We start from the raw sequence: 24,167 nt of genomic DNA, 5'->3' as shown, positions 1-24,167 counted from the left end.
ATGCAGGGGCCTGCTGAAGCCACACGAGTGGATCAGATGACCCAGGAGAATGTGCAGAGCAAGGAGAGCAGCAAGAGGAAGAAGTCAGAAGCGAGAAGATGAAGAAAAAGGAGAATGGCTAAGACAGCCAAGGTGGGAGTCCCAGGGTCAGAGAGGCCGACGATGTCAAGAGTTAAGAGAGGATGGTCAGCAAGGTGAGAAGTCTTCACCTGTTTGGGCACCACACCAGGCCGATGGCGGAATGTCTGCCGCAGACACGGTCCCGGGTTGAATAGATGAGGTAGAGACTATGGAGATAGACTTGGTCTTAGGAGGCTTAGCTGAGAATGGAAGGGGATAAGGCAATGGCTAGAGGGAGACAGATTTTTGAGGCTTGAGAGAGATTTTAAAGACCAGGAGAGACTTAATCCAAAGGAAGAGAGCCAGGGAAAGTGGCAGGTCCACAAGAGAAGACAAGCGAATGCGCAGGGACCCGAGGAACAAGATGGACGTGAGCACGGGTAGAGGCTTGGCCTGCGACTGGAGGGAGCTCATTGGTTAACGTGTAGGGGAGATGCTGGCGTGGGAGGAAATCAATTCTGACCCCTCCATTTTCCTTTCAGTGGGAGGCAATGGAATTGAGCTACTGCAGAGGGATGGGGAGGCGGACGGAGCAGATCCGTGAGGCCTTCAGGGAGAGTGAGTCAGAGAATTTGCTGAGCAAAATGGGGGCGGGGGGCTGAGTCAGGACAGGTGAAAAGAACGTCACGTGACACAACACTCAGCTGATGCTGGAGACCATGAACAAGGCATGACAGAAATCTACATACATGAGTGGTGTTCCCTCCAGCAGATCCCAGGATTTCAGAAGTAGACAGAAGTGAAGGGGGTTCCACGGGTGAAGCTGCATCAGACGTAAGCAGTACGGGAAGCTGTGGATGCTGCGATCAACCACGGCGTCCTGGTCTGGGAAAGAAGAGGGATTAGGAGGGTCTGAGGCTGAAATAAAGGGGTTAACGGGAGAGGTGTGAGCGTTGGAGAGGAGGGGATACTGGGAGTTTAAGATTCCAGATGTGGTGCTGCCTGAGGAATTACAAGGACCAGGATATGTCAGCTGAAAAGACGTGGAAATGAAGGGCAAGTGGAGCGGCCAAGGCTAACATATAAAGAGGCCGTGCTAACTCAAGTCAACCAAGAGTCTGGTGTGGCTTAGGTCACACCAGAGAGAAGACTGCAGACTAAATGTGACACAGGAGAGGGTGAGGAGATGGCAGAGAAGGTGGCATCGGGGATGTCGCTAGCCTCAAACCACGGCAAGGCTAGCACTGCCTTCAGATGATTTGGTCGGAAAGTCACTAGGAAGATTCAGGCAATACAAGGTCTTCTTCTTGCCACAACGACATTGCCACCTAAGCAAAACAGTGCACGGACACTCCCAATACATTTCTCGGGTGGTAACAGGATGGCAGTTTACGACATAATGAAGTCCCTCCTCCCCACCCTTTCCTTTCAATTCCAGGTGCAAAACTGTACATGACCTAAGGGAGGACAGAACTGTGCCCTAAAGAGCAAGAGGGAAGTTTGGTGGCAACTCTGAAGTGGACTGTGGTTCCCGGGAGCGTGGGAAGGAGAGGCTGACTGTCTCCTCTTACCTGTCTCCCACTCCGGGTGGCAGCTGTTGACCTCACTGTGACAACACCCTTGCCAAGGCTTCTTGGGTTTACCCTCTCTAGCCAAAGCACCTCTGTGTCCCAAGGGGAAAAGTGACCCATAAGACACCAGCAGCTGGATCTCAGATATACCTTGTTTCCCCAAAAATGAGACCTAACTGGACAATCAACTCTAATGTATCGTTTGGAACAAAAATTAATACAAGACCAGGTATTATATTATACAAGTCCTGGTCTTATAGTAAAATAAGACCGGGTCTTATATTAACTTTTGCTCCAAAAGATGCACTAGAGCTGATTGTGCAGCTAGGTCTTATTTTCGGGGAAACATGGTTGACACACTTGCAAAAGGAGCTCCAACATTGAGAAACTGAGTTCTGATTGACACAGAAAACACAAAAGCAAGTTGTTTATTTTACTTTTAATAGATAGTAATCCGCTGGGCTCAAGAGAGATTAAAAACCTATCACTGATGACAAATCTCTTTAAAAAAAAAAAGTCTAGCTAACTTAAATGAATTCTTGGCCACTAAGAAACCCAGTGAGGGCCGGCCCGGTGGCTCAGGAGGTTGGAGCTCCATGCTCCTAACTCCGAAGGCTGCCGGTTCGATTCCCACATGGGCCAGTGGGTTCTCAACCACAAGGTTGCCAGTTCAATCCCTCGAGTCCCGCAAGGGATGGTGGACTCCGGCCCCTACAACTAGCAACAGCAACTGGACCTGGAGCTGAGCTGCACCCTCCACAACTAAGACTGAAAGGACAACAACTTGACTTGGAAAAAAGGCCTGGAAGTCCACACTGTTCCCCAATAAAGTCCTGTTCCCCTTCCCCAATAAAAAAAAAAGAACAAGAAAGCGCCACTGCAGTCACCTACATCTTAAAAAAAAAAAGGAAAGAAACCCAGCGAGCACTGGGGCACCTGCAACATTAGCCCCAAGGCTGGCAGTGCCCGGATGTCAAGCACAAGCACAGAAGCTGAGATGTGAGTGGCAGGGGAAAGGTGAGGGGCACACACCTGGTGAGCACACACACTGCCTGCCCAAGCTGGGCATCTTACTTACCATTACTACCGACTCCTATAGCCCATGAAGACTGGCAGTACTGGGCTTGTTTCATGGCCGAGGGAAGGAAGAGTAGAGGTTACAGGACTTTGCTGACATCACACGGGACAAACGGCACAACCAGGACCTGGCCCACGTTTTGAGGACTCCAGTCTGCTCTTCCCACCCATCAGTTTTGCAGCTGTTCTGCCTTCCAGGGCCTGAAACTCCAAAACAATCCCCACTACTAATCCTCAAGTTCAAGTGGGAGCTCTGGAGGAGGAACGGCTCATAAAAAACAAAGTAGCACATGATGTTAGTAATCAAGTATAGAGCAAACCTCAGTTTCAGTGGATTAACTGGTTAATTAGATGAATGTCCAAGGCTAAGAATAGTTTTTGTACTGAGTGCTAGGGGCTTGTCCCCAATAGTTATGAGTTTACCACCTGCCTTATTTTCATTGACTCCCTTTCCACACAGAAGTTAACATTGTAAGAAGAAAGCCACGCACTGGACTGTGCACTGTGGCCTGCGAACTCCCAAGGACCACGACTGGAACTGAGACAAGCCTCTGGGCTGGCTGGCTGTTCACAGCCGACCTCCCCCGTCCCGCGGGCCCCTCGTCTTGCTCCCAGTTCTGTCCTCCTCCGGGCCGCAGAGCCAGGGCTCACAACGGGGGAAGAACTGCTGGGTTCCGCCAGTCCCCCACTCGGGCCTCTAAGCAACAGGGAAAGCTCCCGTTCTGCCCACTCCCCGGGGACAGGTAGCGGCCCAGTCCACCACACAAAGCTCCTCACAGCCACCAGCCCGGGAACAAGACACACCCTGTCTTTCTTACTCGGCGATAAGTTTGCTATGAAACAAGTATAGCCGTGAAAGTTACCATGAAGGAAGGAGAACTTTCTACTCATTCTGTTTGAGCATGTGTGCTGCATTCGTTTGGAGGGGCAGGTGGCAGGAGCAACTGCAGTGCAAGTAAGTTGATTTAACGTCTTTAAGGGGCATTCTAATAGTGAAGTTGAGGAAAACGCGGCTAATCTATTATTAAAGATTTCAACTTTCCTTAGACTTATGGACAATAACCAGATTCACTGACGGTAATAAACCACTTAGGCCTCAGAAAAAGAATTTGACTAAGACCTCATAAAAGGATATAAAACATTGCATAAATGATGTTAGCTTAATAGACACATAGGTGATTTCACCATAATTTAAGCTCCAAATCTCACATATGCATCGATTTTAGGGGCTAAAAGTATCCCTTTAATAGCTCAATTTCAGTGTCCACATCTAGCAAGAATAATTATAGTTTAAATATTTAAGAAAACATGTACACACCTCCAGTTCCTCATTTAACTTGCACTAACCCAAACAAAGGGCAATTCATTTAGATGCAGAAACATGAATTTTCACCCCGACTTTTCCGCAATGTTTTATTGGAAACTCAGCAAGGATCTGACTTGGCACAGGGTCCGACCCGCAGTACTTCCAGACTCTGCAGCCTAACAAAAGGCTGGAAACGCCGCTCTAGCGCAGCTCCGTGGCTCCCTCGCGCTGTGACTGTGGGCAGCTCCGCACAGCGGGTTTCCTTGAAGAGATTGACCAGCCCTGCCCAACTCCAACAGCCTCCACGCCGTAACTGATACAGAGCACCGACTGCCTACTTGAAGTAGCTTCCAAAGAACTAGATGTTAGAAGTAACCAAAAGGCAATTTCATGAGGCAGCTGAATTAGTCTGTGGTGAGAGAAATTATTTAGCATGAGTTCAGTGCTTGAATCACTCCTGAGCTGCTAGAAATAGAAATGGTAGAATTGGATGTAAGTTAGCCTCCCAATAATCACTAAATGAGATACTCTGAACAAAGCAGGCAAAGAGCCAGCAGGCATCTTCTAACTCACACCCTTGATTCTTCCACCTACACCGCCCGTCACCCACTCCACAGGTGCCCCTTCCTAAACCACGTGCTCTTAAAACTCAGTTGGAGCATCAAAGGGTGGTTTCAGGAAAGGCACCATTAGGAAATGAGGGAGGTAAGGAGACATCAGGCGTGTGGCTAACAGTCCCCATCTCGGTCCTATTGCTGTCCTCATTGGGTGGCCAGAGCACATAGTCCTTGCAGGATATGTGTCATCATATCTACTCAGCCGTTCGGGAGCTCTGACTTCTTGGAGATTCTAGAAAGCTTTGCACAGCTCTTATGAGTCTTCTTCTGCTTTTTCTTCTGTAGTTGTTGACACTCATTTCCACTGCAGACTGGAAGCTTTTGGTATAAAGTTGGAACTTTGGAGACACTTGAAAAGCTCAAGCACTACCACACAACTTCTCTGTCAGTGCGTGCCACTTCATTTTTTGATGAGCCACAAAACCAAACAATGATTCCATGTGCAAGGCATAACCACAGCCTTTGGAAGTGGGAAGGGTAAAAGCACCCCAACACTGTGTAAGAGAAACACCAGATTGATTAGTGATGTTAAGCATCTGTCCTGTTGCCAAAACAAAAGGACTAGAAGTTCAGAGGGAACACTCCTGGGCCCAATTCAGAATAAAAGTAGTGAAATGATCCCTACCTTTAGAGCCCACGGCTCTGAAACTGCACTTTAACCTGTCCTCTTCAACTGATTTTCACCTTTAGCACCAAGTATAAGCAGGCTAGAGCCAATACTGCAGTGTCCTTACACGTCTAGTCCTAAGATCCAGCGCAGCTAGAGTGCAAGGCAAGAGAACCTCCCACCACAGGAAACTTGAGGCCTGTCTAACTGGGCACCTGCTCAGGGGCAAGTTTTAAAAGCTATTTATGGATACAGCATGTAGGATAGCATTCAGGCGCATCTCAATGCTTTCTCACACCTACCACCCTTCCCGACAGTCTTAAAAACCCTTCCCAGCTCTCTTCACTAGATTGTGTACATCTACAAATCTGTGACTCAGAAGCTAGGCTGCCTAATTGGGTGTTTCCCCCATTTCTCTTGTATCTATGGGGAAGTATCAACGACTTGCAAAGACATTTTCCTGTCAATTATTAGAGAGTGGGGAAAATGAACTTAAGCCACATAAAAATTCTCCCACAACTGGTTTTCATTTGTGAAATATTTATGCAGAATTTATAAGCTATGAAGCCAGAAATGACTTACTTCAACAGATTTGACTTTGCCAAACTGTGTGGGTGCAGCACTCCAAGGGGAATTACTCAGGTTTTAAAACTCTGATTCAAAAAGGAAATGATCTAGTTTTTCACTCCTCACATTATTCTCAAAAATCAAGTCCAATGCCATTTAGAAAAAAGTAGGGACTAAAGTTGACTGATCAAGTCACTTCTTAATCAGAATGCATCAACTTTCCCCTAATACCGGTATGTTCTCAAAAAGACACCCACGTGTTTTAACAAGTTGGACCTACGATTAATTTATTACCGTTCAGAATAATCACTGCAAGAACATTATGCCAAAAGACAGGAGTAAACATGGAGAATATACACGTTCAAGAATCTCACACAGGCGTTAAATTGGCCAAACGAGTACAACAAAGACACACCGTCCCAAGTTTTCAGTTTAAGACTTTATCAGGAAATCTTTATTTCTCTTGTTTTAAACCAACTGTCAGGTCGGCCAAAGGATAAACAGAGGCAAAACCACTTCGCTGCAATATAGCTAGCTATTCAGGGAGGTTTAAGTTAACGCTAATTCGTGCCAGGAAAAATCTAGGCTCTGTTGCAGGTATAAGAACAGGGCGAGAAAACAGGAATTTTCAGTGAGGAGACAAACGGTGGGCATAAAAGAGGAGCATCTAATGAAAGTGAGAAATGGGTAAAGACAGTGGTCGAGGGAAACAATGACTGGCTGAGAGCAAAGGGAAGCTCAGAAGAAAATTTTAGAAAGCCATAAAGAGCCGAGCTACACGACGAGCGGCCGGGACCCCGAGTTCCAAGATCTACCGGGAAGCAGGCACCCAACGGTTACGTCCCGGGTTTCCGCGGGTCACAAAAGAATAACGGACATGCTCCCAACGGTGGACCTGGGGGCTCCGCGTGCCGCTTCGGCCCGCCCGCCCCGCGCGGTCAACCTGCGCTCAGCCCACGGGCCCAGCGAGGCGATGCGGGACCGCGGTCGCCGGCGGACATTTTCTTTTAGAGCCTGCCCGCCCTTCTTTGTTCGCCTGGCCCTCCTCACTCACCCCGCAGCCATCGCCCGCGTGAAGCCAAGCAACAAACCAAACGCCCTCCGAAGCGAAAAAGGACGCTCAGGCGTTTCTCGTCAAAAAAGACTTTATTGGGGTGCCGGGACCGATCCGCGCGCGCCGCCCACTCACTCGCGCTGACCCTCGGCCCCGACCCCACTCTCCGCCGGCCCGCCTTCCCCCACGGCGCCTGGGGCCGCGCGCACCGCTCACCGGCTCCCGAGGCGGCGGCTGCAGCGACGACGCCCCGCTCCCGAGTGCGGCCCGGGTCAACGGGTTTCGCCGCGGTTTCACCGCGGAGGGCAGGAGCCGCACAACTGGCGGCCGCGGCCGCGGCGGCGGCGGCGCGCTGACGTCACGCGCCGCGAGCCAGCCAGCGCGCGCGGGGGCTGTCCCCAATCCGGGAGGAGCCTCGGGCGGTGGGCGGGGCCGCGGTAGCGAACGGGCAGATCGATTGGCAGAGGAGGAGGAGCGAGAGGGCAAGCGGGCGAGTGGCAGCGAGGGGGGGCGGGCCGAGGCCAGCGCGGAAGTCTCGCGAGGCCGAGCCCGAGCAGAGTGTGGCGGCGGCGGCGGCGGCGAGATCTGGGCTCGGGGTGAGGAGTTGGTATTTGTGTGGAAGGAGGCGGAGGCGCAAGAGGAAGGGGGAAGCGGAGCGCCGGCCCGGAGGGCGGGAGGAGGCGCGGCCAGAGCGGGCGGCCAAGGTGCGGCGAGGCGGGGCGCCGCGGCGAGCAGCGGTCGAGCGAGCGCGGGGCGCACCGAGGCGAGGAGGCGGGGAAGCCCGCCGCCGCCGCCGCCGCCGCGCCCGCCCCTTCCCCCTGCCGCCCGCCCCCTCTCCCCCCGCCCGCCCGCCGCCTTCCTCCCTCTGCCTTCCTTCCCCACGGCCGGCCGCCTCCTCGCCCGCCCGCCCGGAGCCGAGGCCGCCGCGGCCGTGGTGGCGGAGCCCTCAGCCATGGCCTCGGGCGACACCCTCTACATCGCCACGGACGGCTCTGAGATGCCGGCCGAGATCGTGGAGCTGCACGAGATCGAGGTGGAGACCATCCCGGTGGAGACCATCGAGACCACGGTGGTGGGCGAGGAGGAGGAGGACGACGACGACGACGAGGACGGCGGCGGCGGCGACCACGGGGGCGGGGGCGGCCACGGGCACGCGGGCCATCACCACCACCACCACCACCACCACCACCCGCCCATGATCGCTCTGCAGCCGCTCGTCACCGACGACCCGAGCCAGGTGCACCACCACCAGGAGGTGATCCTGGTGCAGACGCGCGAGGAGGTGGTGGGCGGCGACGACTCGGACGGGCTGCGCGCCGAGGACGGCTTCGAGGACCAGATCCTCATCCCGGTGCCCGCGCCGGCCGGCGGCGACGACGACTACATCGAGCAGACGCTGGTCACCGTGGCGGCGGCCGGCAAGAGTGGCGGCGGCGGCTCGTCGTCGTCGGGCGGCGGCCGCGTCAAGAAGGGCGGCGGCAAGAAGAGCGGCAAGAAGGGCTACCTCGGCGGTGGGGCCGGGGCGGCGGGCGGCGCGGACGCGGGCAACAAGAAGTGGGAGCAGAAGCAGGTGCAGATCAAGACCCTGGAGGGCGAGTTCTCGGTCACCATGTGGTCCTCAGGTGAGCGCCGGCTCGCGCCGGCCCCCGGGATGTTTTTGTTTTGAAGGGAAGCCATGTTTTATGTGTGTGATGGGCGCCGCCATCTTCTTCGCAGGGCAAGTATGGCGGCCCCAAAAGATGGCGGGCGGGCCGCGGCGGGGGCGGCGGGCGGCGGCGGCCAGCCGAAGATGGCGGCGGAGGCGCGGCGCCGCCCGCTAGGCCGCAATGGCGTAGTTTCCCCGGGCGGGGCGGTCCCGCGGCGCGGGTGGGGCGGGGCGGGCTCGGGCCAACGGACGACCCGTCGGCTCGTTGACCGCCGTCCCCGCCCGGCAGGCTCTCCGCGAGGCCTGGGGGCGCGGGGCGCCGAGAGGGCGTTGGTGGGGCGTGCGGACCTCGCGCCCGAAGCGGGCCGAGCCTCACTCCACCGCCTTTCCCCCGCCTTCCTCTAGGGGGCGTCGCTGACTCTCTTGCCGCCCCCGCCCCTTTGCCCGGACCCTCAACTGCTCCCGGGAGGCGCCTTCGGAAGGGGGCGGGGGCGCCGCGGCCCTTTGCTCCCACGCACCGCGCAGGCCGGACCCCGCCCGCGGACGCGCTCGCCTTGGCGGGGCGGGACTTGGGCGGCACGTAGGGCTGGCGTGTGCGGGCTCCGCGTCGGTTGGCCTGTCACGGCGCTGCGGGCCAAGGCCTCGCCTCCGCTTCTCCGCAGCGCGTAGTGGAGAGGATCCGCGAATCTATGTCGATAATTCTTAGCCTTTTATGTTTTCGGAGGTTTAGTTCTTCAGTATTTGGCTCTTTGCAAATAGCTTGGTTAGCTATACCACTAAATTAATAAAATCGAGGACTTGAAGTCTGTATGCTTTTTACTTGATAGAAAGCTCTTATTTTCCGCTTGAAAAGGATTCTGGAAAGCGTCTTTTCAGTATTTTAATACTGCTTTGAACGAAGGCCAGGAAAGCTATCTAGGGCATGTGTAAATTCTTTAGTTCTTTGTAACTATCGAAAGGCTGGGTTTTTTCATGTCGCTATTCTCTTTATTCACATGCTACCTAGTTAAGTTGTTAGGGTAGTAAATAGACTGAGATTAATCCTGTCATAGCTAGTTAACCTAGTACCCGTGGGGGTTAAACTTAATACTACATTTAAAAATTTTTAATACTAAAGTTGTAGAAACTTTCTCCCGTAATTTAACGCTGTTTAATAAATTCTTAGTATTGGCTGGAATCTCAAAATATGGTGACCTTTGAGTATTAAAGGATTGTTAATTCACAGGAACGAATGAAATAGAAGATGAAAAGTTTGGACTGAAAAGCTGGTCTGGTTGTTACATACTGAAAGCCCCCTCGTTGAGCTATCTAAAGCTGGATGGATGGATGGATGGATGACTCAGGACTGAGTAAAGAGATCGGAACTGCGGCCTAATAGCAAGTGCTGACAGGCGCCGTTCTGCATTTCAGTGCCTTGACGAACTCTTCTTAGTTGAGTTTAGTAGGGGCTATATGTTTCAATCAAACCTGCCTACTTTAGGCCTTAATGATTATCAAAAGATATCTTTTGTACGTTTTGGTAGCTCAGAATGATTGCCCACTGACCGTGTAGGGACGAACAGCCATGTTTTCCTATTAATAGGAATGGAATAAGGGTACGGGTGTTGGTTGTGATGAGTTGCTGAACTGAGGATACCCTTTGAAATTAGATGTTTAGGTAAAGATACGTTAACCACGTAAAATTGTTTACTTTTCCTCGTGGTGTGGCCATTGGTTTTATAGTAACTTAGAAAACCAGGGCATTTTATATGGCCTGTGTTGGATCTCACCAAAATGGCTAACCCCTTTTTCCATACTCGGAAAGTTTGGTGGTGAGGCTGATACAAATCAAGTAAGTAAGACAATTGGGGGGGAGGGTGCGATTCTGAGGGGCTTGACTAATGGGAGTTAATTTATGATGAAGTCAGCATTTAGAAGTCATTATTTCCCCTGTGCGAGTCACTGCTTACCTGGTTGCACAATTTGGGTTTATTTTAATGTCTAATTGTTTAAAGAGTTAGTTGTCTGGTGTGTTACAGAGCACTCTGTGCATAACGGTGGTTGTAATATTTGATGGCAATAACGTAATATGGCCTGATTCCTGAGCCATGCTTTGTGGTGAACTATCCCTCTTCTTGTGGTTTAGAATTATTACCAAAAAGAATCTAAATAGTTTGTGGTTAAGTGTACCTGTCCCAAGTTCAAATATTGAATACACTAATTTCATCTTCAAAACTGAAGTGAGATAATTGATAACAGGTGAAGAAATCAAAGCAAGTTAACTGTTACGCTAAATTTGTGTGTGTGTTGACTTACGTAGGTAGTGTGCTCAATGCTGTCATGTAGCTCAATCTCATTTGATCCTGGGCAGGAGAGTTGTCACTACACCATAGTTTCCCTAAAACAGTCCCTTAGATTGGAAGGTTTTGCCTAAGCCCGAGCTTAGTTACCTGAAGTCCTTATAAAAATAATTGTATATACAGGGTCACGTGACTTGTTTTAGTATCTCTTGGCTTAAAAGAAACACACAAAAATTGAGTGGGAGGCCCACTGTATTTGTGGAGACCAAATATTCGGATTTTAGGGTTTCTTTTGCTTGTTTGTATGCCATCTTCCTTTAATGTCTCACAGAGTAACAGTGACCTGTACGATTGGCAGCTTTTGAATGGAACAGCAGCTGCAAGGGAACCTAGTAGTTGTGGTAGGGTAGTTTTAGATCTGAATGGTCTAAAATCCTTAGAGATCTGTTTTTTGGGTTTGTTTTTTTTTTTCTTTCCCCTTCTTCCGCCTCCTCCCCTCCAGCCCCTGACTCCGATTCAAGCTGTTGTTTCTCAGTCGAGTTGTGTAGGACACAGCTCCCTGGCCCATGCTGGTGTTATGAGCCTTGCGCTCCCCCGACTGAGGTCGCGGGTCGCCGGCTGGGGTTAGCTCTTGTCAGCTGCGGGCCGCTCACGATGGCTGCCTGCGGCTCACAGCAGCCCACGCCAACCTCCGGCTGCTCACTGCAGCCCAGCTCTGCTCCAGGGGGAGGTGTTGTTCACAATCCTAGCTGTAGAGGGCGCAGCTCACTGGCCCATGTGGGAATCAAACCCGCGACCTCAGCGTTAGGAGCACGGCGCTCCAACCACCTGAGCCACTGGGTTGGCCCTGTTTTATTTTATTTTATTTTGTTTTGTTTTTTATTGATCTAACTTACATGTGTGCGGTTCAGTAGTTTCTAGTATGTTCACCAGGTTGTGCAGTTACCACCACTGGCTATGGAACATTTCCATTACCCCAAAGAGAAACCCCACACCTGTTAGCAGTCACTCCCCATTTCCCTCTCCCCGGCTCCTGGCTACCTACCACTAATCTAATTTCTGTTTCTCTGGATTTGCATATTCTGGACATTTCATTTACATGGAATTGTACAATATGTGGCCTTTTGTGTCTGGCTGAGTTTTCAAGGTTCATACATGTAGACTGTATTTCATTCCTTTTTATGGATGAATAATATTCCATTGTATGGATAATATAGCAGGACCTTATTTTTGCAGGTGAGAAAAGTAAGGTCTAGTTAAGGCTGAATTATATTTGAATATTTAATCACAGTTCAACTATGTTTTGAATATTCTTAATCCATTGCTTCAAGGCTCGTGTCCCCTCCCCATTCATATAATAAATAACTATTTCAATATTGCCAGATTTAGGGCACAGTAGTATATGTTTTCGCCTAGATGGTCATCACTGCTGTATAGAGTGACTACCTATTTTATAGAGCTTATTATAAACTGAAGCACTTAGTTAAATCATTGGGTCGAGTAGGGAAGCTAATGCTAAAGCTGAGTGTTTAAAACATTTATTTTTGATAGAAACCTAAGAAGGCTTTAAAATCTTGGTTTCAAGGGGATGGAAATTGTGGCCTTCACTCAAGGCTGTTGATATTTTAATTATCTTCTGTTAGACCAAATATAGAAATGCTTTGTGCTGGATTGAGTAAAACATCTTAAGACCAGAAAACCTTTGATATTTGAATCAGTAAATTGAAAGAAAGTTGAAAAGTATTAAATTTTTTCTTAAGTTTTATATATTCAGAAAGTTCAGGTTATGCCAAAAATGACTAATCCTGACCATTTGCCATTCTTCTGTGGATTTCCACGTCCTCCTTTTTTACCGTGCTATTTATCACTAGGGATGCCATAACCATAAAATCCCATGGAGCCAAGCCAAAGATGCCCTCGCAAATACTAGAGTCAACCCCCTGGCCTACAGGGCAGCCTAAGTCATACCTGAGTCCCAGCCTTGTAGCTCTGGGAGCCTCTGCTGTCACTCCACTCCAGGTTATTAACCTTTTCTTTTTCTTTTCCCTCTCACCATCACCAGCTGACTTTCCTAGTGGGAAAAGAAAACTTCGTATCAGGAAAAGGTCAGGGCTCCTGACCTACCTACTAGTATTTTAGGCTGTTGGAAGAGAATAAATAAAATTTTCAAAGTATGCCAGGCTCCTGGGTGGATATTTATAAAAGGTCTTTCTATTTGTTTGGTTTCTGAAGTCTGCTTAGTAAGGTTGGTTTGTTTACAGGCTGGGAAATTTAGGGCCAATTGACAGGTTATTAGCAAAAACAATTACTAGAATGAACATTTCTTAGGATCTACATTCTTTTGTTAATTCCTGATCTGCTCTTCCCAAGTGACCATTTTATACACTGTGTTCTTACTGCTTCCCATAGGACAAACACATAAAAGTGAAAACTGTGTTTTTAAAATCTGGATATTTAACAGTGAGTTGTATTGTGTTGTTGGATAAACTGAAACCTTGTATTTTTAAAATTTGGCATCTTAAACACTACTTAGACGTTGAAAATAACATGAATTTTGTTATTGTTAGTAAAATATTAGGACGACGTAAAAGGGTCTTGGAAGTTAGTTGACTCTTGTATGAGTTCATCCCTTCTTATGTATGGTGGACTTTAATTACAGTACAGGAAAGGAACCATTTCCAAATCCTGTCTTGTGTTAGTAGGTCCCACTCTGTTTAACTTTGTGATTAATTATCAATAACAGCAAGCCAGTGGTTTCTGGGAATTATATTAGTAATAGCATCAAATTCCTCTTCAGAGGGCACTGACCAAAGTATCCAACCTTGGCATATCTTAATTTCTGACCTTGGGATCTTTGTAAAATGACTCGTTGGAGTAGGGGCATCCGTAAAAATATTTTCAGTTTCTTTATAGCAAAGAAATTCTACTCCTTTCTGAGTTCCTACGTGAAAATAGGAAACAATATACCTAATTTCTTAAGCAAAGCTATTTAATTTTAACTTGACCTAGTGAATATTAGGAACTCAACTGAACCAAATTCTTAACCATTGAGTTACTGTAGTCTTACACAGTGGTTTTACATATGAGTAGACATTAAAACAGTGTAAATCTTTGTGATCGACTCTTTTTCTTATATAAATCACACTCCTCCAATAGAAGGACTAAGAAGTAGGGAAAGAAGCTGCCATTGTTGTGCCAGAAGCTGTTCTATTGAAGTCTGGACCCTGTTTTTTGGAAAATCACAGGCTTCAAACAGAATTTCTGGTTATGTCACAGTTCACTCTTGGAAACACCCCAAAGGGTCTCTTTTTGCGATTCCCAACTGAACCCTCTTGGTTTCTTCTCTCTTTACATCTTCTAGCTTCCTTCTAAGCACCCCCAAAATTTGAGGGAGACAGCTGTTGCCCCTACTCCAAATTGACAATTGGTTTTTAGTTTTCTCATTTTGTTGATAACTCACAATGTACTACATACGATTTCTATATTAAACAAGTTTTTATAGATTCTTAACAAGGACTAATGTAGACCTGGATTTCTCACACACACACCCTATTCCTTTCTGAATTTTCTAAGACTGAAATCAGATGACTTCACCCTTCGCCTTAAAAACTCCTCAAACACAAGAATGTGAATTGCTTAATGCCACTGAATTGTAAACTTAAAAGTGGTTAAAATGGTAAACTTTTTGTTTTGTGTGTTGTAACACACCCGTACCCCACAGACATTGCATTATATTCAGTAAAATCCAAACTCCTTGTCACGACCTGCGAGGCCACACATGATTTGGCCCCTGCTTTCCTCCCTCTTCCCTCTGCTCCTGTTCTTCTCCAACCTTCCTGGCCTCCTTTCAGTCCCTTGAACTTCGCAGTCCCTTGTTATCTCTGCTTCCATTGCTCTGACCCCAGGTGTTCACATTTAGTGCCACCTTGTTTTTCAAGTCTCAGCTCGAAGAGGCCTCTGTTCATTCAGGTTGGTGTGTGCACGCGCACACAGTCACTGTCTCATAACCCTGTTTTATTTTCTTTGTAGCACTGTCTGAAAATGTCTTGCTTGCTTTCTTTAACCTGCTGCTTGTCTGTCTACTTCCTGTTGAGTGTAAGTCCTGGGCTGGAACCCTTATGATGACACACTAGGCACATAGAAGATTCTCAGTGTATAACCGGTTGCATGAGTGCATGGAGGTTGTGCTGTAAGGCAGAATCGTGGCCTACAGACCAAAATACCATTTTCATCGATAACTAGAGGCAGAAAAGAAAGAAGTGTTAGGGTGAGGAGATGCTGGAGAAACGTTCCTGTTTTAGAAAAGGCATGAACTTTAGAGTTAGTCGTAGATTCAAATCCTAGATCTACGACTGCTGTGCTTTACATTACTTGACATTTCTGAGGCTTGACTTCTTCAAAAAACATGGGGTTGATAACTGAAAGGTTCTTGTCTGGATTGAGGCATGTGACAGTTGCTGGCAAGAAACAGGTAGTGAGTGAATGATAATATCCCTTCTTACGGTCTCTCAGGGGGGGTGGAAACGACCTGTGTCTGATTTTTGCCTGTTGCTTAGCAATGAGTCACATTATTTAGCTGTCCCCTTCCCCCTTCAGTGGAGGCGGATGGTAGCAGTGATGAGCAGGTAATGTCATTTTTGCTAAAAATCACCTGGAATAGTTAGACCAAATTAATGGCCTAAGGTGGGAGATGGGGAGAAACAATCTAGCCAACCCAAATAAATAAATAAATAGGTAAATATATGTGGGTGTGCGTGTGTGTGTGTGTGTGTATAAAAATTGGTAAAAATAGAAAATGACAATCACAGAAAAACAGGAAGCATTAGGGGTCAACTCTAATGAGCTTCCTGGCAATCAGGATAAAAAAGGAAACCATCGTACCTCTTACTGATTCAAACATGGGAAAAAACTTGTAAGGAAAGTCAACCTTCTCTTTGGACTGAATTCTAAAAGAACCTGCTTCGTGTCTGAGGGGAGCACTGAGTGGTAGTACTGCACGGATGCCAGCCGGTATAGCATCGGACTTGACCCAGTCAGTGTCCTACAGCAGCCAGAGGCTTCAAGTGTGACCTGAGCATGAGTCATAATTTTCTGTATTCCTTACATGCCCAGTGTAGTTTCATAAAAAGTTCAACATTCTTTACAAACGTTTAAGCATATTATCTGCTGTTCTCCTTAAATCCAGGAGAAAGGGGGAAATGGAATAAAGGAGATTTTGCTCACTCTCTATTTTACGGGTACACTGGTTGGCATTTCATGTGGTACCACGTGTTAGCCTTATAAGATAGGTGGCATTCTCGTTATTCAGTAAGTGGGGAAACCAAGCAAGGCTCTTGGACAGGAACGAAAGGCCTCCTGAAGGAAAGAGATCCTGATCTGGGCTTTGGGGAGCAGACTGGACTTAGATGCGGGTGAGAGGCGGGCAAGGAGGGAAAGTGCTGTGCTGGGGAAAACCAGTTTGGTTGGAGCATGGAGGGCAGGTGAGACTCCACTTTTTTAACCCTTTCTCTGGCCTTGTAGAGCTCCTAGCCTTTCCACTTACTAGTTCCTTAATCATATCTTTTTGTCTGTAAATTATTTTGAGTCTCTGTTTTGTCTCCAGTTAGACTGTGAGTGATTATATTTAGCTTTGGTAACGTGGAAAGGAACGGAAGAGCTGAGAGCGAAGGACAGGACTTACACCTTTTCTACCATTTGAATAGTTTCATATGGAGAACATTGAGAATGTTTCAGAAACAAGAATGAATTGATCGATGTCCTGCTGAAATAATTAAAAAATGTGTGCCCCATGTATGGATGGTATTGGCTGGGTTTTGTTTCTCCACCTTGCGACGTAGCCCATTTAACTTTGGTCTGGTCTTTGTGGGTCATTGGTGTTTGGCCAGAGGTTAGTGAGCGCTGGAATTACCTAACGTACAGTTTTGACTAGAAGTTCTCAATATAATTTCTCCCACCATCCCCCCTTTTGAATCAGCTTTTTCCATATAGGAATTGTGAGATTTATTTTTAATTTGCTTTGCCCAGTTGTGTTCTGGTAATAATCAGAAATGAATAATTATTTAAAATGATAAATTACGTTGATTGAAGAAATCCGTTGCAGTGAAATTTCTAACGTAGACTAACCCTGTCCCCTCAAAACAATGAAGGGATAATTAACTAGGTCCGCCCTCTAGGAAAACTTCGGACAGTTGATCCTTGAACAGCGTGGGGTTAGAGGTGCCCACCTCTGCGCAGTCGAAAATCTGCATATAACTTTTGAGTTTCGCCCAAACTTGGTGGTCCCTCGGTGTCTGTGGGGATTGGTTCTAGGACCCCTGCGGATACCAAAGCCCACAGGTGCTCAGTTCCCCTGTATAAAATGGTGTAGCTCGGTGCATACAGTTTGCCTTCCACATCGTGGACTCTCAACCTCTGATCAAAAACAGTAACAGGTATGGGGAAAAATGCACGTATAAGTGGACTGGTGCGGTTCAAACCCGTGTTGTTCAAGGGTCAGCTCTATACAACGATTCTTAAAGCAGGTTTAGACCCTTTGCTTTGTGAACTGCTTTACACAGGTGGGTTTTGATATTACCCCATTGCCAGTCAGTAGAACTCAGTAGCATAACGTTTGACATTCTGAGTGGATCAGTTAGCACCTTCTTTTCCTTGTATACAGCAAATCTATTTCCGTAGTAATTGTGAAATGAAAGGAATATAGTAAGTGCAAACAGTGAAAGTCTTCTTTATCTAAATGCATATTATAACAAATATTTTTAAAATAAAATTGCAAAAAAAGAAAAATGAATTCTTTTCACTAATAATTTTTTTGAACAAAAGTGGGAAGCTTATATGTACATTGGTCTTTAAATGTAATAAAAATACTGGTTTCTCTTTTAGAGCATCATAAATTTCCATTGTATTTGGCAAAAACTTCTGAAGATTTTTTGCGAAAGTCAGATAAGATGGCCAAATAATAACATTGACATTATTTGATGTGTTGCTTTAATATGTGTCCAGTACTTGGTGAAAATGAGGCAGACATTGTCTTTGATTTCTTCTGGCAATAGAACCTAGCATCTTTTGTCATTTGTTTGGCAGTCTTCTTCAAAATGTGATTTTTAAATATATAAATAGATTATTTCCTTGCATTTTGTTGTTGAATAGTTAATGACGTTCTTTACAATTTCTGTGCTCTGGTCTTCAAGGAGTTCTTCAAATTAACTTCCAGGTAATACACTGTTTATTAAAGAATAAGTCATAAATGTGATATTAGGTTGGTGCAAAAAGTAATTGCAGTTTTAAAGTTTAAAAATAATTGCGAAAACCGCACTTACTTCTTTTTTTTATTATAAATTGCTCCAGGGAGTGTATTTCTCCAGGGCGTTGTCCTTCAGTTCAGCTGTGGAGGGCGCAGCTCAGCTCCAAGTCCAGTCACTTTTTTCAATCTTCAGTTGCAGGGGGCGCAGCCCACCATCCCATGTGGGGGTTGAACTGGCAACCCTGTCGTTCAGAGCTCGTGCTCCAACCAACTGAGCCATCCGGCCGCCCCAAAACTGCAATTACTTTGGCATCAACCTAATAATATGAAGCTTAAATATAAACCTGTTTCCCCAAAAATGAGACCTATCAGGACAATCAGCTCTGATGCGTCTTTTGGAGCAAAAGTTAATATAAGACCCGGTCTTATATCATATTACATAAGACCCAGTCTTATGTAATATGATATAAGATCGGGTCTTTTATTAATTTTTGCTCCAAAAGACACATTAGAGCTGTCCTGGTAGGTCTTATTTTCAGGGAAACGCGGTATGATGAAAATGTACAGTAAATCACAACAATTATTTAGAACTTAGGCCAACAAAAGATTATTTTAGGCAAGAGTATTTGTATTGCTGACGTTGTTTAGAAGTCCAAGTGGATAGTGATAACCAAAAGCAGCTGATTTTTAATGTTTTGTTACGGTTTTAAACTTATGTCATACCACGCACTTACTGGGAGTACTGGGGACAGGCGGCCTTCCCCATGAGTAAAAGTCTCGTTAGACAAAGCTAGTTTTCTCCCAACCTCGGGACGGCTCTCTAGGCTCCTTTGCAAAGTCTTCCTCATTTTCGCAATATTAGAATCACCCGGGTTTTGGTTCTGAGCCGTCTCTTCTTTGTCTATGTTTCTTTTTCAGTAGATAATATATATTTTGGTGGCTTTAAATGCAGTCTGTATGCCAGTGATTCCCATATATTTCTCTCCAACCTAGATTTCTTTTTATCCTCCACACTTGCATTTCCAGGTACTTTCTTGCAGTCCATCCACTCGATGTCACACAGATATCTCAGAGTGGACCTCCAGACCCTCTCCTTCCTGCCCATTGTCTCTTCCCCCGTTGTTGTCCGTCTCAGCTGATGACACTGCCATCTCCAAGAAATGAAAACAAGAAACTTAGATGGCATACTGGACAATCCCTAATCTACCCCCCACCCACCGGATTCATTACCCAGCTGTGTTTATCCCTCCTCCAGAATAAAACTTGAATCTAACCTGTTTCAAAGACCTGCGACAAATGTCCTTTTTGATAGTAAATCCCATCGTTTTGTAATCTCACCCTCAGAAATTGTTTCCTGTTTCAAATAGAGAACTTTCCACAGTTTAATCCCATTTCTCGAAGTGAAATCCCATCATATAATATAGATCAGGTTAGCAAACCTTTCCTGTAAAAGGGCTAGATGGTAATATTTCAGCATTTGTAGGTCCTGCAGTTTTTGTTGGAACCAGTCAACTCCATGTGTCCTTGTAGCAGGAAAGCAGCCAAAGATGATATATAAACAAACGAGCATGGCCCTGTTCCAATAAAACTTGATTTACAAAAATAAATGGCATATTTGTGCACCATCATTCACAATAGCCACAAGGTGGAAACAACCCAAGTGTCCTTCACTAGATGAACGTGGTAAGCCCACAGCGGAGTAGTATTCAGCCATGAAAAGGAATGAAATTTTGAAATGTGCTGCAACATAGGTGGACCTTGAAGACCTTATGCTTAATGAAGTAAGTCAGGCATAGGAGGACAAATAGTGTGTGATTCCACTTATGAAAAGTACCAAGAGTAGGCAAATTCATAGAAACAAAGTAGAATAGAAGTTACCAGGGGCTGGGGGAAAGGGGTTATTGTTTGAGGGGTACCAAGTTTCGGTTGGGGTGAAGTTTTGGGTGTACGTAGCGTTAGTTCACTATGTTGGGAATGTACTCAGTGCCACTGAACTGCACACTTACTGGGGTTGAATGGTAAGTACTACGTTAACGTCTCTTTTACCAAAATTTAAAAAGAACAAAAAGGCAACAGGGAAAATGGGGTGGGGGTTGGCAGGCTGGGTTTGACCCACTGGCTGTACATGCAGAGCGAGCGTGAAGTCTTGCCAACCTCTACTTGAGGCTTATTTCATACATGTTTTGTGTTCTGAGTCTTAATCATCTTAGTGACTGTCCCCTAATGCTTGATCTTGAATATTGACACTAAGAACTGAGCCTTACGAAGTATTTCCTTGTTTGACTTCCGTGTGTGTCACCCCATGAGTCGTATGCGGAAGCCCTAATCCCCAGTGTGGTGGTGTTGGAGGAGAGGCCCTGGGGATGTAGTTAGGTTGTGGGGGTGCAGCCCCACGAAGGGGATTAGCGCCCTTAGAAAAAGAGACAGAAGTTACGCGTGTGATGACATGATGTGTGAGGCCACAGCAGGAGGGCACGTCTACAAACCAGGAAGACGCTTCACCAGGAACTGAATCGGCCGGCACCTCCATCTCCACAGCGGAGGGCAGAAGCTCAGCTGTGTTTCGGGCTGTTGTTCCTGGGCCCCGAGCAGTGCCGGGCATGCAGGAGACCCTCCGGTACTCGCGTGGGGAACTAAGGCCTGGCGTCCGCCCTGCGGGGAGTGCTGCCTTCTTTCTGCCCCGGCATCCTTGGGGCACCCGCTCAGCAGCAGCTTGCTCAGAGGGAGGGCAGTGTTTCTCAGCCTTGCTCTTACCGTTCTTGTGTCACTTGGCAAACGTGACTGATAAAGAGATTGGAGGGGAAGGAATGAACACAGCCCTGAGGAAAGAAGTGGAATTAAAGAATGGGGTTCGAGTGCAGCCCCAGCTTTGTAGCCTGTGGTCCGTGATCACATTTCCTTTCTTAGTCGTCCATCCAGCTACATTTTTCCTAGGCCCGTCCTCTGGATGGATATTCTTCATCTCTGTAAACGGGTAACTTAGGATATATTATCTAGTTCTTTCTAGTTCCAAACAAGAGGCAGCAGAGCCTGACAGTTAAGCACACAGGTCTTAGAGTTACACTTCATGAGTTCACATTTGCCACTTGCTAACTAGTTAACCCTGAGCAAGTTACTTAACTAATCTCTCTATGCCTCAGCCGTCTCCTCTGTAAAAGGAAGCTGCTCATTTGTCCACTGTGTAGGGTGATATATGCAGTGATTAAAACAGCGCCTACACGGAAACATTCGATACAATAACAGCTATTATTATATTCTGTGGCTTTTTTATATTCTGTGATAGCTCCTAGAATGAAGAGTGGAGGGAGAGTTAGGCATTTAAAGTTTAAAACTTGTATTCTGTGCCTTTCATTGCTGCACATGATTGGGCTTGAATCAAATGAACCTGCATTCTGTCTGTCTTGCCTTCACCCTCTGACGCCGTAGAGCGGGTGTGTGCTGAACAGCTAGTATGTGTAGTTTTGGGGTAGTGACACCAGTTGCAGGGTTTGTTTGGTATGGTTTGTTTTTTGGCCATGGTTCTTAACACTGGTGGAAGGTAATGCAAGGTAAGAGTTGAACAAGCCAGTTTTCACTTCTGAAAGTTCTTGTGTTACTGCTTTTTGTGAAACAATTTGATGGAGAAATGGAAAATTTCTGTTAGCGTTGAAATTTTGTGCTTTAGGCACCAAAACAGTAGAAAGAGGGTTTTGGCCTCTGGGCACTTCACTCTAGTTTAAGAGGCAAGGCCAACAAAAATTCAAAACAGTACGATTTAGAGTTTGTCAATGTGATTATCAAGAAATAATCTAGGACTTCAAAGAAACGGTAAAGAATCCGAGGCTAGAGTGATAGAATCAACAAGCCCTTAGAGAATTTGGGCAAGGAAGGCTCTAGAGGGTAGGCTGGAATCAGAGCGGTAATAGAGTGAAGGGGAGGCTCGCGCTCATTGAGTATCTCCTGCCAGGCACTTGGGAATTAACCTGTGAGAGAAATAGGCTGGTGGACTATGGAGGGCACATGCCAAGGAGAAATAGAAGGTAAGACTAGGTGTGTTAAAGTGGAACCAGGCAGCATAGGACCCAGAATGCTCGGTGGAAGTGATTCACACCTCTGTTGAAGGCGTCACGCCACAGGTGAAAGTGTGTATCAGCTATGTTTTCTGTATCGATTTATCCTTCAGCATCACGAGAGCAGAGAACACAGTTGTGAAGACCAAGTAAGAAATTCCAGTCGTCTTTTAGGTTTGAGACAATGATAAAAACTAAGTTGACGGCAGTGGGACAAAGGGAGAGAAGACTTTTTAAAAAGGATCAATAGGGTTTGGTGTCTGGGATGTAGGAGATTAATTACAGGGGTCGATCCTCCTTTTTTTAACCTGTTCGATTTGAGGTAATAGTGAGACACATGAGCTAGAGATCTATGTTCTGGGGACACATACTTAGTGAGGGCCAAGTATGGGCAGACTTTGGACAAGGCCCTGGGGACACAAGGGGAGCAAGACCAACGAGCATCCCTGTTCTCATGGAGCTTCCAGTCCTGTGGGCGAGGCCGACAGAAATCATGGAGAACGGGGTGAGTGGAGGCCTTGAGGTTAGGGTGATGGGGTGCGAAGAGCCCAGTATAGCTGGAGAGAGAGTGAGGGGAGAATAAATAGTGAAGAAGAGGAGGCAAGAGGCAGGCTCAAAGGGGATGGCTAGAAAACCAGATTTGATTCAGCTTTGCAGAGTTGGTTAACAGGAAATGTGTTTGTCAGACGAAAAGCAGAACTCTGACAAGTGCTAGGAGGAGAAGCAAGGAAGCTGAAAACAAGCCAGTTAGAGAAGTGGAGTGGACCCAGGAAACTGAGTGCCACGATAGTAATGAGCTGTCCCCGAAGGCTGGGAAGGAACACCCATGGAAAGAAAGGTCCGTTGGATTTGGCGTTCAAGATTTTGGTGCCTTGCGAGCAGAAACAGGATTTCAAGAGGAGGAGGAGAAAGGCTGGGTGCTTAAGAAATTGAGGTAGCGGCTCTAAATCACCCATTTAAGAAGCTGCTAATGAAAACAGTTTGTAGTTAAAATGTACTTGCCCACACAGACATTTTTTACTCAGCTAAAATAATCTAATGATGTGTTGCAGATGAAAAAAAAGATATTGACCATGAGACGGTGGTTGAAGAACAGATCATTGGCGAGAACTCCCCTCCTGATTATTCAGAGTATATGACAGGAAAGAAACTTCCTCCTGGAGGGATACCTGGCATTGACCTCTCAGATCCCAAACAACTGGCGGAATTTGCTAGGTAAGTTATAAGGACGTTCTTGTAACCATAGGAAGTACCTGAGTGTTGCCAGCTGTGTTTTTTTGTGCCTAATCGGCGGTTTGTAGTCTTGCTCTGCAGGGACTTCTGCAAGCAAAAGGCGTTTTCTTTTTAGTAGTAACTGTGCTGTTAATGTGAGGGGCACCATTTTAGGTCCTTGCAGACAATAAGGGGAAATAAATATTCTTTAATTCCGTAAATGACATTGCTTGTGGATAAAGAACACGCACATGCTTTGCTTGGAACTGGGTGTCTTCACACTACCTCTTGGCCTGCATGTATACGTTTCAGATTGAGTCTATTGTCCTGGGCTGAGCTGCAGGAGACCTGGGTCTATACAGGAGTCATCCGTTCATATTTTAGCAAGTCACAGTTAAGCTCCCCGCGTTTTGCTCATTTAAGCTGGCACGGCAGGAAGAGAGCAGATATTTATGGCTGGGACCCCTGTGACTGCTGCCCAAGGTCAGCAGTCGGGAAGATCGGAACCCATTGGATGTCTGTTCTGCCTGAAACAGCTGGGTGCCCACAGAAGCTTCTGTCCCTTTTTGCATCATGTATTTTCTAATCCTGTTTGGCCGTTTTTACGAGAACGTGAGAAAACCCACACAGGTGGATGTAAACCTTTAAATAAAGTGAACCGTAAACTCGGGAGCAGAGGGCCTTCACCTTTTCCCTGCCTGAGGTTGAATGGAGCCTGGAACCGGCCTGGGAATTTAGGTGAAGGCAGGATCAGGAAGCGACATCTGTGACCTTGCGTCATCTAAGAACAGAGCAGAACACCTCTTTTTCTTGTCTCCTGAGAGCAGAGCAGAGTCGGAAAAAGCAGCAGCCCCTGAGTGCCCTGGTTACTCCTTGTGGCCCT

The 24,167-nt window shown here is 46.9% G+C and overlaps 2 protein-coding genes across 10 annotated transcripts in view; one reads left to right on the top strand and one right to left on the bottom strand.

Moving 5' to 3' along the window:
* Nucleotides 1-7,851, bottom strand: part of LOC117023510 (wiskott-Aldrich syndrome protein family member 1) — a 37,822-nt gene extending 29,971 nt beyond the window's left edge. For 3 of the 8 annotated variants that reach the window (XR_004423219.1, XM_033108350.1, XM_033108351.1), the window contains exons 1-2: nt 7,076-7,851; nt 810-940 (exon numbers count right to left, since the gene is read on the bottom strand). Coding sequence is in view for 4 of the 8 variants with exons in the window: in XM_033108350.1 (XP_032964241.1) it covers nt 810-940; nt 7,076-7,813 (869 nt within the window). In the remaining 4 variants the exon portion in view is untranslated. Of the gene's footprint in view, nt 1-809; nt 946-2,709; nt 2,910-7,075 lie in introns of all 8 variants that reach the window. The other 5 variants (XM_033108354.1, XM_033108353.1, XR_004423220.1 and 2 more) reach the window with 4 other exon arrangements.
* Nucleotides 7,567-24,167, top strand: part of YY1 (YY1 transcription factor) — a 31,075-nt gene continuing 14,474 nt past the window's right edge. For both annotated transcript variants that reach the window (XR_004423218.1, XM_033108349.1), the window contains exons 1-2: nt 7,567-8,481; nt 23,125-23,287. Coding sequence is in view for 1 of the 2 variants with exons in the window: in XM_033108349.1 (XP_032964240.1) it covers nt 7,812-8,481; nt 23,125-23,287 (833 nt within the window). In the remaining variant the exon portion in view is untranslated. The remainder of the gene's footprint in view (nt 8,482-23,124; nt 23,288-24,167) is intronic.

Source organism: Rhinolophus ferrumequinum, chromosome 6 (genome assembly GCF_004115265.2).
Source record: "Rhinolophus ferrumequinum isolate MPI-CBG mRhiFer1 chromosome 6, mRhiFer1_v1.p, whole genome shotgun sequence".
Taxonomy (NCBI): domain Eukaryota; kingdom Metazoa; phylum Chordata; class Mammalia; order Chiroptera; family Rhinolophidae; genus Rhinolophus; species Rhinolophus ferrumequinum.
Note: the sequence above shows the minus strand (reverse complement) of the source record. Positions and strands in the feature narration are given on the sequence as shown.